Source organism: Vulpes lagopus, chromosome 1 (genome assembly GCF_018345385.1).
Source record: "Vulpes lagopus strain Blue_001 chromosome 1, ASM1834538v1, whole genome shotgun sequence".
Taxonomy (NCBI): domain Eukaryota; kingdom Metazoa; phylum Chordata; class Mammalia; order Carnivora; family Canidae; genus Vulpes; species Vulpes lagopus.
This window is the reverse complement of record NC_054824.1, coordinates 144,889,764-144,902,638: the sequence shown is the minus strand read 5'-3', so window position 1 is coordinate 144,902,638 and position 12,875 is coordinate 144,889,764. Positions and strand designations below refer to the sequence as shown.

The window sequence follows — 12,875 nt, the reverse complement described above, 5'->3', positions numbered from 1 at the left end:
TTCAGATTTCTAGATGAATAGACCAATAAGGCAGTGGAAGAGCCAGGTTGGCCCTGGGCTTGGGCGGGGACATTGGTTGGGTGCACGGGTCCTTGAGAAGTGGGGCTGCTGAGGAGCACCTCACACTGGTGGCTGCTCCGGTGACATGTGGGCTTCTATGTCAGAGGTGCAAGGCTGTGGCCGTCTTCCCGATTGCCCCAACTGACAAAGACTGGATCTAGGACAGCCCTGACTTCCAGCTCCCCTGAGGAGCCCTCATACAGACTGCAGGGTGTCCATCCCTCCTACATGCATCCACTTGCTTTGGGCCCTGCAACTCTTTACCTTCCACCCACATTGCTCTGTTCCCTTTGAGTCCTTTCTCTTGTTCTGGCCTGGTCCCCTTAAGCATAAGCATGCTGGGCTGCCTTTAGCATGTGTGCGCCTGTGAGGGGGATCCTGTTGTTAGATGAAGAGTTCCGGAAGTGGGGCTTCGGGGGAGGGGGCACCATGGGAGGGGCTCTGGCTGATACTTTGTCTCACTGCCCACAGCCACCTCCCCTATGATGTCACCCCAGAGCAGGCCTTGAGCCACCCCGAGGTCCAAAGACGACTGGACATCTCCCTCCACAGCCTCCTGGCCGTGACCAACAAGTTCCTTGTCGCCATCATGTCCTCTGTAGACCGGATTCCGTACGTGCATCATCCCCACCCTGGCCAGGCCAGCATGATTTGTAAACCTCTGTTTCTGAACCCTGGGAGGTGGAAGGAGATTGAATTTGTAGGTGGCACGTCCATTATAGGAATCGTGATAATAAAGTCGAGCACGTTTGGATACCACAGTACTATTATACACTACTTCGACAGACATAATTTCACAATTCTCACAAAAACCCTGAGCTAGAGAGAGGAGGGGATTGTTTAAGCCACCATCTGGTTCATGCTGGAGGCAGGACTGGAGTTCCTACCCCCGTGTTCTGCTCTCCTTCGGTCCTGCCCCCAGCCCAGCCCAGCCCCTCCTGGGTGCTCTGGGATGCCTAAGGAGGTTGGTGTCCTCAGAGTCTCCCAGGCTGCCTTGGGACAGGGTTCTGGCTGTGTCACATGCCCAGGATACATAGCCTCTTGGTGAAGGTGCCTCTCAGGTGAAGGCAAAATGAATCCTGGGCTGTGGGGTGTTCCCAGGGGACACTAGCCAGGCTAAAGGCTGCATGTCAACTTAGTGGGTGACAGAGCCCTCGCCCTGGGTACTGACATGAGTACCCAGGTAGTTGGGGGGCTGGTGTGCCACATCTGAGCCAGTAAATAGGCAGCATACATGCACTGAGCTCCGGCCGAGATGGGCAGGACCGCAGTGCACATGCACTCTGTCCCCAGGTACGGGATGCGGTATGTGGCCAAGGTCCTGAGGACAACTCTGGCAGAAAAGTTCCCTGACAACTCGGAGAACGAGGTCTACAAGGCAAGCACTGTCTGCCCTCCCCAGACTCCAGAGCTGTCCTCTGCCCTGCTGTGTCTGTGAACCCCCAGACAGAGACAAAACAATAGAAAATCCTATGCTGTAAAAATCCAAGCAGAAAAACATTCTCCACCCAGCTCACCTGCCAGCAGGTAGACAGACAGCTAGGACATGAGCTAACAGGGTGGACAGCCCTGGACTTGTCAGGAGATCCGGGTTCTGGTCCTAACTCCTGCTCACATTTTGCTGTGTGACCTTGAGTAGGTTGCCAGCCTGCTCAGGTGTTTTCTATGAAAGGATGGGGTTGGCTCAGGTGGTACCTCGCAGCCAGGGGAGCTGGGGAGCCGGGCAGGGGCCTCCAAGGCGGATCCCAGGACGCTTCTGGGATAGTGTCCTTTGCCCTCAGGTGGTAGGGAACCTCCTGTACTACCGCTTCCTGAACCCAGCCATAGTGGCCCCCGACGCCTTCGACATTGTGGCCATGGCAGCAGGTGGTGCCCTGGCCACCCCACAGCGCCACACGCTTGGGGCTGTGGCTCAAGTCCTCCAGCATGCTGCGGCTGGCAAAGTCTTCTCTGGGGAGAGTCGGCATCTGCGGGCCTTAAACGACTACCTGGAGGAGACACACCTCAAGTTCAGGTCTTGGTCCTGTCTAATTATCCCATCCTGTCCCCTCTTCCTCCTCTTCTTTCTCTGGTCATGCCCCACCTCCCTCCCTGGAGTCCTTGGGGAAGCAGAGTCTGCAGATAAAGCACATAGTGAGCCAGATGGTGGATTGTTGGGCTGGAGAGGACCCTGGGAGGGGGGAAGGGGTAGGGGGACAGCATGTGGGGGTGCTGCCTGCTTCACCCCCTCTCACACCCTTCCTCGAGATAGGAGGTTCGTGTGCCGAGCCTGCCAAGTCCCAGAGCCAGAAGAGCGCTTTGCAATGGACGAGTACTCCGACATGGTAGCTGTGGCCAAACCTGTGGTGTACATCACCGTCGGGGAACTGGTCAACACACACAGGGTGAGGGGCACAGTGAGGGGTCACTGGGTGGGTAGGCTGGAGCTGGAGGAAGGCCCTGCTGAAACCTGCATCTGCTGGCCTTCTCCGACCCGCAGCTATTGCTAGAGCACCAGGACTGGATTGCCCCCGATCACTGTGATCCCCTGCATGAGCTCCTGGAGGACCTTGGGGAGCTGCCCACTGTCCCTGACCTCATTGGTGTGTACCATGCTGGGCAAGGGGGGGCCAGCTGGGGAGGCTGCAGGGAAGGATGGACAGGCAGAAAAGCATGCTCTGGCTGGGGTTCTCGTTAAGTCGGGGATATGTGCCACGAAGCCGGTCCACACACCCCCTCCTCCCTCTGGTCCTAAGTTGGAAATGTGGACACGAGCTGATAGGAAGAAAGTGGACACGCAGGAGGGAGACCCAGTGCTATCATGTAAATGGCTGATCAAATCGTGGGAGAGAGATGTGGATGGATGTAGGTCTGTTTTGAACCTCAAGGGTTCCCCTGACAAGAGCTATGGAACAAGAGGAGTGGTCCAGGGGCAGAAGGTCAGGGTGGGGGCGGTGACAAATGGGGAGGTAGGAGCTCCAGGCCCCTGGGCCAAGGGTGTCAGTCAAGGGCTGAGCTCTGGGCAACAGCCCTCCCATCGGTGCTGAGGGCCGAGGGCCAGGGTGCTGCCTCAGGCAGTGTGTACATACCTCTCCTGGCACAGAGGTGCATGGAGCAGGTGGCTAGCATGGCCGTCTGTGAACGCCAGTCACATCTCTTGCCCCACCTCAGGGGAGGGCGTAGCTGCAGATGGGAATCTAGACCTGAGCAAGCTGGAGGTGTCCCTGACACTCGCGAACAAGTTCGAAGGGCTGGAGACAGACACCGGCGATGCCAATGCCCAGAGCCTGCTTCTGAGGTGGGTGAGAGCATCCTAGGCTGGTGACTCGGCCCCTCCACCATCTTCCTGGGGTCCTGGTCTTCGGACAGTTCTCCCTGAGGCTTCTCTGGCACCGCCCTTGCCGGGCCTATGTGTCCCCCTCAGCCTTTGCTCTGTGCTTTGGCTGAAGGCTGGGGGAGACTTGGGATGTTGGTGATACCTGGTGTTGGCATATTGTCATGCTTTTTACCAGTTTGCTCAAGGGACAACTGTGAAGTCAGGGATGGTTTCCCTGCTTTATGGTTTAGAGACACTCGGGGTAAGTGGCCCGATGGAAGTGATGGTCAGGAGAGGGGCCTGGAGCTTCCATCCTCAGTTCTGAGAGGGAGGGCGGCACCCAGCAGTGCTGGCTGCATCTGGGCAGAAGAGGAGCCAAGCTACCACCTTAATCCTGCGCCAGCAGGGCAGCCCCCCCTATTCCTCCAGGGAATCAGTGAGCCAGGTGATCAGCTTTGTCCTGCCACCCAAGGCCTTCTAGGGTGGGGCCAGGCAAGAACACAGCCAGGGCCACCAAGAGGAAGGTGGCTGTCAGGCACCCTGAGGGCTCAGCAGAAGGGACATGGGCACTGGGGAAGGTCCCCCAGAGGAGGAAGGGCATCCTCCAGCCCAAGCACTGGGACAACAGTTTGTGGGAGGCTGTCAGTGGAAGGAAGGGTTGAGGCAGCACAGCATGTGCACTGAGACCCCTCAGCCCACCTTGGTGTCTCCTTCCTCCCTCACGCACTCTCTTGGCTTAAGTGTCCCTGGCAGCCATGACTTGGGGTGAGGTCCACTCACTCTCAGCTCCTGGGCAGCCCCATGTCCAGACCCTTCCCCATTCCTCTGCTCCTAACAGCACCAAGCAGATGCTAGCTGACATCATGCAGTTCCAGCCTAGGGACTCGCTGGAGGAGATGCTCTCCCACCCACTATCTAGAGAGCAGGTGAGTGGCCAGGCGGCTTGGGAGTACTGTCTGGACACTGGGGCTCCACTGTGTCCCTGCTCCCCGCTGCACCACAGTACTGGTCCCCACATCTGTCCTGGGCACTGGATGGCCCAGTGGCAGTCTGGGTAGCCACCCTGAAGAGTGCTGGAGGGCTGGCTGCTTCAGGAGGAGTGTGCCCCAGAGCCTGGAGGCAGGAGACGCTAGTGAGTGGGTAGAGATCTGATTGGGCAGCAAAGACCAAGCCAAGGGCTTCCCTGAGAAAACGTGAGGATGGCCGGTAGAGGCGCTTCCCAAAACAGCACAAAAGAGAGGAACACCCCAAACACCCCGGGGCCATCGCAGGATTAGGAGGTGGCTACCAGCGTGGGTTCAGAAGGCTTTCTGCTATGGCTTCTTCGGTCCCCCATGGGCCCCTCCTCCCTTGCGGTGACTCACAGGCCCCTCTGGGTCTGTGATGCTACACTTCCCATGTTCTTCCTGGAGCCATCTGGTGGGGGTAGGGGGGCAGAATGGCAGAACCTGCTAGGTCCCTCCAGCTCCTCTGCCCCCCCAGGAAGCGGCCCACCAGCGGCTGATGTGCCAGCGTCAAGCCTGTGAGACCCAGATCCCAGAGCCCCTGCGGCGGCACCGCTCGCTAACCGCGCACAGCCTCCTGCCACTGGCGGACAAGCGACGGCGCGTCCTACGGAACCTGCGGCAGCTGGAGGGCCTGGGGCTGGTCAGTGCCCGCGATGGCTACCAAGGGCTGGTGGATGGACTGGCCAAGGTAGCTACCAGGGGTGGGGTCCATGGGGGCACAGGCAGGGAGGGTGGGTTGGGAGGGGCAGGTTGGGGTGGGGCATGGCGAGTGGGCGGGGCTTGTGGGTGTAGGAGAGTGGGTTAGGTCTTGAGGTTGTGGGTGGGTGTAGGCAGCTGAGTGGGGGGGAAGGGGGAGGTAGGTGGAGAGGCGGGTCGTGGGTAGGTGTAGGTGAGTGCGTGGGGGGATGAGCAAGGCCTTGTGGGTGTAGGCAAGTATGGGGAGTGGGGGGTAGGCACATAGGTGCCTCGAGGGCAGGCCTCACCCTGGCAAGTGTCCACCCAAAATTGTCACCAGCTACTGAAGCCAATAGACCTCCACAGGGTCCTCTCTGAAGGGGGTGGTGCTCAGGGAAGGGCGTATTCTTACACCTCTTTTTTACTAAAAACAAGGAGCCTTAAGACAGTTACTCCTTGGTGTGGGTAAGGCCAGGACAAGTCCCTTGAGGTTTTGGGATAGAGCCTTGAGATTGAGGTCCTCCTAGGAAAAGCAGCTGTGAAACCGGCCTCTTCTGCTTCTCCTGAGGACCCTCCTGGGGGTGCCCTGGGCTTTATCAGGCCCTGAGTTGCTCCTTTCAGAGGAGGCAGCTCACTTGGCCTTGGCCCTCCCACCCCAGGACATCTGCAGCCAGCACAGGCACCGCCAGTGGCGGAAGGCAGAGCTGGGAAAACTGCAGGCCACGCTCCAGGGTCTGGATGCCAAGATGGCCTTCTATGAGGAACAGGGTGACTACTACAGTCAGTACATCCGCACCTGCCTGGGCCACCTGGCCCCCCGCGCCAAGTAGGTGCTGCATGCTCCCAAGGTGACCTGTAACCTCTGCCCCATTCCACCGGGTTTGAAAGGGACACTGTTCCAGGGCAATGCGGCCCCTGTCTGAGTGTGGCCTTCCAGCCTCTCAGGCAGCCCTGGGCTCCATCAGGGAGGGTCCTTGGGCTCTGATTTCCTTCCCGCAGACTCTGAGGGGACCAGTGTCCTTGGTGTGGAGGACTCACTTAGACCAATTCTCTGCCACCTTTTTGAATCAGGACTTCTGGGAAAGGGAAGAAGCAGCCATCACTCCATTATACCGCTGCCCAGCTCCAGGAGAAGGGGGTCCTGGTGGAAATTGAGGACCTTCCCCACTCTCAGTATGTGTCTCTAGCGGGCAGTATGTCGGGCCCTGCTGTGCCCCAGCGTAGGGAGGGAGGAGAAGCACAGCCCCTGTCTTGGGGCAGTGGGGGTGGCAGGGTGACAGGGCACCTTCAGGCAGAAAGCTAAGGCCAGTGGACATGGCCCAGCCCAGTCCAAGACAGCCCAAGGCAAAGGATGCTGGGGACACTTCCTAGAGGAGCGACAGCTGATGAGGGCCAGGTAGATAGAAGATACGCAGCGAGCCAAGCAGGCAAGACAGACAGTTATGCCTACGGGAGCGTGGAGGGGAAGTCTAGGCTCGGTGACACACAGCACTGTCATGCTGAGCTGCAGTGGGTGGAGGAGCAGGGCTGCGGCTCTGGAAAGAGGCCCTGGTTCAAATCCATCCTAACAGCTTCAGAAACGTGATCTTTGACATCACCCCTGGAGATGAGGCAGGAAAGTTTGAAGTCAATGCCAGGTTCCTGGGTGTGGACATGGAGCGGTTTCAGCTTCACTACCAGGTGAGGGGCCTCTCATGGGCCTACAAGCTACCTGCTGGGCTTGGGTGCTGGCCTGAGGACAGTAGGCCCACTTCACTTCCTAAACCTCAGGACATCAGCTCCGCTCCCCCAAGTCGAGTGGAGAGGTCTTACAGCCCAAGCCCCTCTATTCCCCTACACAGACCCCACTGCCAAGCTGCAGGCTGTGACTTTGGGCCGGTGATGGCAGAGCAGGATGAGTCCTCAGAGCCCTAGCCCATGCCCATGCTGGGCTCTGTACAGCCCTGAAGCATTATCCCTTTACGGCTCTGAGGTTGATGCCTATCACAGGCCAGCATTCAGGGAAGCAGTGATTTTTAAAATTTATTTATTTATTTATTTATTTATTCATTCATTCATTCATTCATTCATTCATTCATTCATTTATTTTTAGATTTTATTTATTTGGGAGCAGCCCAGGTGGCTCAGCGGTTTAGCGCCACCTTCAGCCTGGGGCGTGATCCTGGAGACCCGGGATTGAGTCCCACGTTGGGCTCCCTGCATGGAGCCTGCTTCTCCCTCTGCCTGTGTCTCTGCCTCTCTCTCTCTCTCTCTGTCTGTCTCTCATGAGTGAATAAATAAAATCTTAAAAAAAACATTTTATTTATTTGAGAGAGAGCACATGCACACACGAGCAGGGTGAGGGTCAGAGGTAGAAGGAGAAGCAGGCTCCCCCCTGAGCAGGGAGCCCAATGTAGTGCTCGAACGCAGGACCTCGAGATCATGACCTGAGCTGAGCCAAAGGCAGATGCTTAACCAACTGAGCCACCCAGGCACCCCAGAAAGCAGTGATTTTAAACCCAAATATTTCTGTTCTGCTCTTTGGCCTTTTGAAGAAGAAAATGGATTTTGAGCCATGGTTGTACTTGAGCTGACATGTGGTCAAGTCACTGTGTCTCTCTTGGCCTTGGTGTCCTCCTCTGTAAAATGAGATTTCAGTGGCCAACACCATTGGATGGGTGTGTAAGGCTCCAGAGTGATAGCCTTCTATAGACTGGCTAGGCTACTGCCAGGAGCCCTCACCCCTGCCCACCCATGCCCCTCTCCCCAGGACCTCCTGCAGCTCCAGTATGAAGGCGTAGCTGTTATGAAGCTCTTCAACAAAGCCAAGGTCAATGTCAACCTCCTCATCTTCCTCCTCAACAAGAAACTCCTGCGGCAGTGACAGATTAGGTGGGCGCTCCCCAAAGGCCTCTTACCCTCCTGGATGCTTGTCTTGACACTAACTCACTGCCATACTTCCCTGCAGCCCCCCAGGGCTCAGAACTGGGGTGGAGCTACCAGGAGTCCCACCCTTCCCCCCCCAGCTGGGAGGAGCTTGCCTACCTGGCCACAGATAGAGTCTCCCAGCCAGATGGTAGGATATGAACTCCAGACCTGCCCTTTGGTCTGGGAAGGCTGCTACTCTTGCATCTACTATGCCCTCCAGTGGTCACCCCAATATTACAAGCACTGCCGGTCCCCTCTGCCTCCCCTTTCCTAGCACATCCCCAAGCCAGGACACGGCCTTCTCTCCCTACTCCCACTCCATTGGCATGGGCGCTCCTGCCCCACTACCCCTTGGGTCACTGTGCTGCTGTGACACCTCACAGCCCTCCAGCCCCTGCCCTCACACCCAGGACAGACAACACTGCTATTCTCTATGGCGCCTTGGGCAACATGACCCCCGTTAACCTCAAATCTCATTGCTTTGTGGATGGTCTATTTTATATGTGTGTCCCTCGGGTATTTATCCCCCCCGCCCCCATACACACACTGGTGGGTCTCTGTGCAGCTTTAATCGTGGTTTGAATTCTTTCTCCTTTTTGAGCTCAGAGGAGTTGTCCTTTCCCATATTCAGACTACCAGTCCTGCCAGCGCCTTAGGCCATGTACTTCAGGGCACCTTGGGTTAGGGCGGGAAGGTCCCCTGTGTGTTTAAGACTCAATCTACTGTCTATGGTACAGAACATCTTTTCCCATTGGAACTCTGGCCTCTTGGAGTGGACTCTTCTAAGCCATTGCAGTCCATTTGTATTCTTGTCCCTGCCACTGTGTCTCATGTCCCCACACGCACCTGACCTCCTGTCCCTCTGCTCCCAGTATCATTTGAATAAACACAGCTATCACCCCTACCTGTGCCGTTCGGCTTTTGCTTCACTTCATGCAGAGCAGAACCTTGAGTTCTGGGACAGCTCTGCCCTGAGCTCATCGGGCAGTCCTCCCTGCAGCCCCCCAGTGCCCACCTGCCTCCTGTGGAGGCCATTCTGCCTGCCTGAGCTCCTAAAAGCTGGACGACATGTGGCATGCACTCCTCTGTCTCCTCCCCCAGGGGACAGCAAGGAGGAAGGAATGCTTGGGTTTTGATGCACAGTGGCCAGAATCTGAAGACAAAACCGACAGGAGGAGAAACCAGTCCTAGTTCTGCCCAGCCCACTCTGCACACATTTCTAACAGGTTCTCTTCCTGGGCTTCCTTCTGTGACACCAAAGGTGCTGTCACCACAGCACCTTAGGTATATTGTAGCTTGTGCACTCTGATCAAAATCTCTTCTCCATGACAAAAGCCCCCCTCCTTTCCTCTTTGCTTCCAGGGAACAGGGACAGAGTCTGGGGAGGAGGGGATGGTACAGAGATACCTGCCCTGACATCTCAACTCCCAAGAAGCCCCTACTGGGCACCCCCAAGTTTGCCGGGTAGAGCCTGCCCACCTTGTCACTCAGAACCTATTTCACTGTCACATCCTCCCCTTCCTGTGACATGTCACCGCAAAGACTTCAAGTACTGCCTTGCTCTGGGTGACAGTGACACATATAGTAGATCCAGGTTTCTACGCATGATCAGTCCTCACTGAAAATCTCACACCAAGCACTCCAGCTCTGTCCCTTTGTGACACTTTCTGGCCACCACATGACCTCAGCCACATATACCACTAATGAAACACCATAACAAAAAAACGTCACAGTAGCTACTGTCATGCTGGGGTGGTACCATGAAGATAAGCAACCCCTCCCTTTGTGTAATGGATGGAACTGAAACTCCCAGGTTTGGGTGACTGACCAAGGCTACAGCAGGCCATCAAGGGCAGAGCAGGGCTCTAAACCCAGACCCTCCCGGTCCGTGTTGATATTTCCCTGCGTTTGTATCTTTTTTTTTTTTTTTAAGATTTTATTTATTTATTCGTGACAGACACAGAGAGAAAGGCAGGGACACAGGCAGAGGGAGAAGCAGGCTCCATACAGAGAGCCTGACATGGGACTCAATCCCGGGACTCCAGGATCAGGCCCTGGGCTGAAGGTGGCGCTAAACTGCTGAGCCATCCGGGCTGCCCACATTTGTGTCTTTTCTGAGAAACGTTTGTACTCCCTTCAGTGCACGCTCTCAGACCTCTCTCTGAGGCCTACTGCTCAACCTATTGATGATCCCTGACGAATGTCAATTCTTAGTGTCTTCCTAACTGTGGAGGGCCAATCTGAGACACCGGCATTTATCTCCTATGGGGCGAGGGCGGGGGGTGCGGGGTGCAATCTCGTTGGAGGACAATTTGACAACAAAAACATAAGTGCAGGTTGCCAAGACCATTCAATGGGGAAAGAGCAGTCTTTCTACCAAATGTGTGTTGGAACAACTGAATATCCATATAGGAAAGAATGAAGCCAGACCCCCTACCTTACACCATATTCAAACATTGAAACAGATCATAGGCCAAAATGTAAGAGCCAAAATTATAAAACTCTTAGAGAAAACCTAAATTTTCATGACTTTGATCCAGGAATGGTTTCTGAGGACACCAGAGTTCAAAGCGGCCAAAACTAGATAAAGTGGACTCTGTCAAAGTTAAAAACTCATGTTTCAAAGGACACCTTCAAGAAATGAAAAAAAAACCCACAGAAAGGGAGAAGATACTTGCAAAGCATCTATCTTATCAGGGACTGATTTCTAGAATGTATAAAGAGCTCTTACAACTCAAAAGACAACCCAATTAAATGGGCAAGAATTTTAATGGTCATTTCTCAAAAAGATATACAAATAGCTAATAAGCACATGAAAAGATGCTCAACATTATTAGTTATTAGTAAAATGCAATTTAGATTTTAATGAGATAATACCATCTCCTACTAAAGGATGGCTAAAGTAAACCCGTAATAACAAGGGTTGGTGAGGATGTGGAGACATTAGAGCTCTCACTTGCTGGGGCAGTTGGTTGTAAAATGTTTTCCACTTTGGAAAACAATTTAGCATTTCCTCAAAACGTTAAACCTACAAGCCAGCAATTGCCCCTCCTAGATAAATACCCAAGAACATTGGAAGCATCCGACAACACACAAGTCTGTACACATGTCCATCAGCTGATGAATGACTCAGCAAAAGGTGGTGTGTCCACACCAATGGGACACTGTTCAGTCCTCAGAAGGGATGCAGTGGGAAAACCTGCAAAGTGCGAGTCAGACACACAAGGTCACATACGTGTGATTCCATTTATACAAATGTCTAGGGTGGGCAAATCCATAGGACAGAAAGTAGATTCATGGTTGCCAGAGTCTGGGGAAAAGGGAGTATGGAGTGACAGTGTGTGACTGTGAGGTTTCTTTTGGGGTGGTCCAAATGTTCTGTAATTAAGAAGATGTGATGGCTGCACAATCTGAGCACAGTAAAACCACTTGATTTTATCCCTTAAAAGGATGAATTTTTTGGTATGTGAATTATATTTCAAGAAAGCTATTACTTTGGGACACGTGGGTGGCTCAGTCGGTGAAGCATTTCCTTTTGACTCAGGTCATGATCCTGGGTCCTGGGATTGAGTCCTGCATCTGGCTCCCTGCTCAATGGGGAGCCTACTTCTCCCTCTCCCTCTGCTGCTCCTGCTGCTTGTGCTCTCTCTGTCAAATAAATAAAATTTTAAAAAGAAAGAAGAAAGTAAATTATTACTGTTTCAGACGATAAAAGCACACATCCAGCAAGGAGCGTGTCCTATGATGGGACCTGGCCGGGGCCAGAGAGCTGCAGAGTACCTGTCCGGTATCTTGTGTGGCAGCAGTGATCTCAGTAGATCTCAATGATCTCAGTGGCCCCACGATGGGACGTTGTGCCGCCTGTAGACACAACGAGCCAGATGCAAGTGTGCTAGTGTGAGGAGCTGTCCACAGTGTCCATTGTTTGAAATGACACATGAGAAATGTGGCCATGGTCCCCTTTACCCCTTTAGGGAGTAGGGATGAGGGGAAATGTCTTTCTGCCCTGTGCTGCCAGTGAGCTTCTCACGCTCAGGGAAGGGAAGCATGTCCACACCCACTCCAGAACTGAGGTGTGAGCATGTGCAGGGGGGCTGGGGGGGGCGTGTCCCTAGTTCTAGAGCAGTGGCTCCTGGCCTGCTAGCAGCTGCGTGCAGAAACACAGCAAGCTGATGGAAGCCTACCGCCAGTGTGCAGCTATTTCACCCCTGGAACCTAAAAATTAAAGATTGAGCCCATATTGTACAGGTCTTTCTCATTTCATTTTTCTGGTGACTAGTTTTTGTGCTCTTTGACACAAATATCAGTCCAGGCATGCCTGGCTGGCTCCACAGGTGGAGTGGTGACTCTCGATCCCAGGGTCATGAGTTCAAGCCCCATGTTGGGTGAGGAGCCTATGCAGAGATATGAAAAAGTAAAATTTCTTCAAAAACACTCATGTCTCTAATGGGTCCCACGTATTTAATGCAGTTAACATCACTGCAATGTTCTGTAGCTGCCTGCAGTTTCACTATTAAAGTCGGTAATGGCTGTCTGTGTCCAAGAGCTTTCTAACTTACCTCCTTAGAAGAGGATGCTGGAACAGAAATGACTAGATCCAAGAGCAGGACCTTTTTTTTTTTAAGTTTGTTTATTTGAGTCATCTCTACGCCCAACAGGAGCTCGAACTCACAACCCCAAGATCAAGAGTCACATGCTCTCCTGACAGCCTGCCAGGTGCCCCAAGAGCATGAACTTTTAAAAAATTATGAGTTTTTTTCCCAGTGACATATTCATTGTAGAGAGTCTAGGAAACATTTATAAACCAAAAACATTACAAAATAACCACTTGTAACATTTTGATGTCTTTTCTTCCAACCATATTTGTAATTAGAATTGTGCTACACATCTTATTTTATAAACTGCTTTTTCTATTTGCATTGTAAACACCT

The 12,875-nt window shown here is 53.8% G+C and overlaps 1 protein-coding gene across 3 annotated transcripts in view; it reads left to right on the top strand.

Moving 5' to 3' along the window:
* Positions 1-8,830, top strand: part of IQGAP3 (IQ motif containing GTPase activating protein 3) — a 35,782-nt gene extending 26,952 nt beyond the window's left edge. Inside the window, exons 27-38 of one of the 3 annotated variants that reach the window (XM_041760172.1) lie at positions 532-672; positions 1,354-1,438; positions 1,842-2,074; positions 2,312-2,444; positions 2,540-2,642; positions 3,211-3,337; positions 4,194-4,281; positions 4,838-5,050; positions 5,697-5,863; positions 6,109-6,210; positions 6,609-6,717; positions 7,787-8,830. In XM_041760172.1, coding sequence (XP_041616106.1) covers positions 532-672; positions 1,354-1,438; positions 1,842-2,074; positions 2,312-2,444; positions 2,540-2,642; positions 3,211-3,337; positions 4,194-4,281; positions 4,838-5,050; positions 5,697-5,863; positions 6,109-6,210; positions 6,609-6,717; positions 7,787-7,900 — 1,615 coding nt within the window. In that variant the 3' untranslated portion in view covers positions 7,901-8,830. Of the gene's footprint in view, positions 1-531; positions 673-1,353; positions 1,439-1,841; positions 2,445-2,539; positions 2,643-3,210; positions 3,338-4,193; positions 4,282-4,837; positions 5,051-5,696; positions 5,864-6,108; positions 6,211-6,608; positions 6,718-7,786 lie in introns of all 3 variants that reach the window. The other 2 variants (XM_041760093.1, XM_041760018.1) reach the window with 2 other exon arrangements.
* Positions 8,831-12,875: the final 4,045 nt, after the last annotated feature.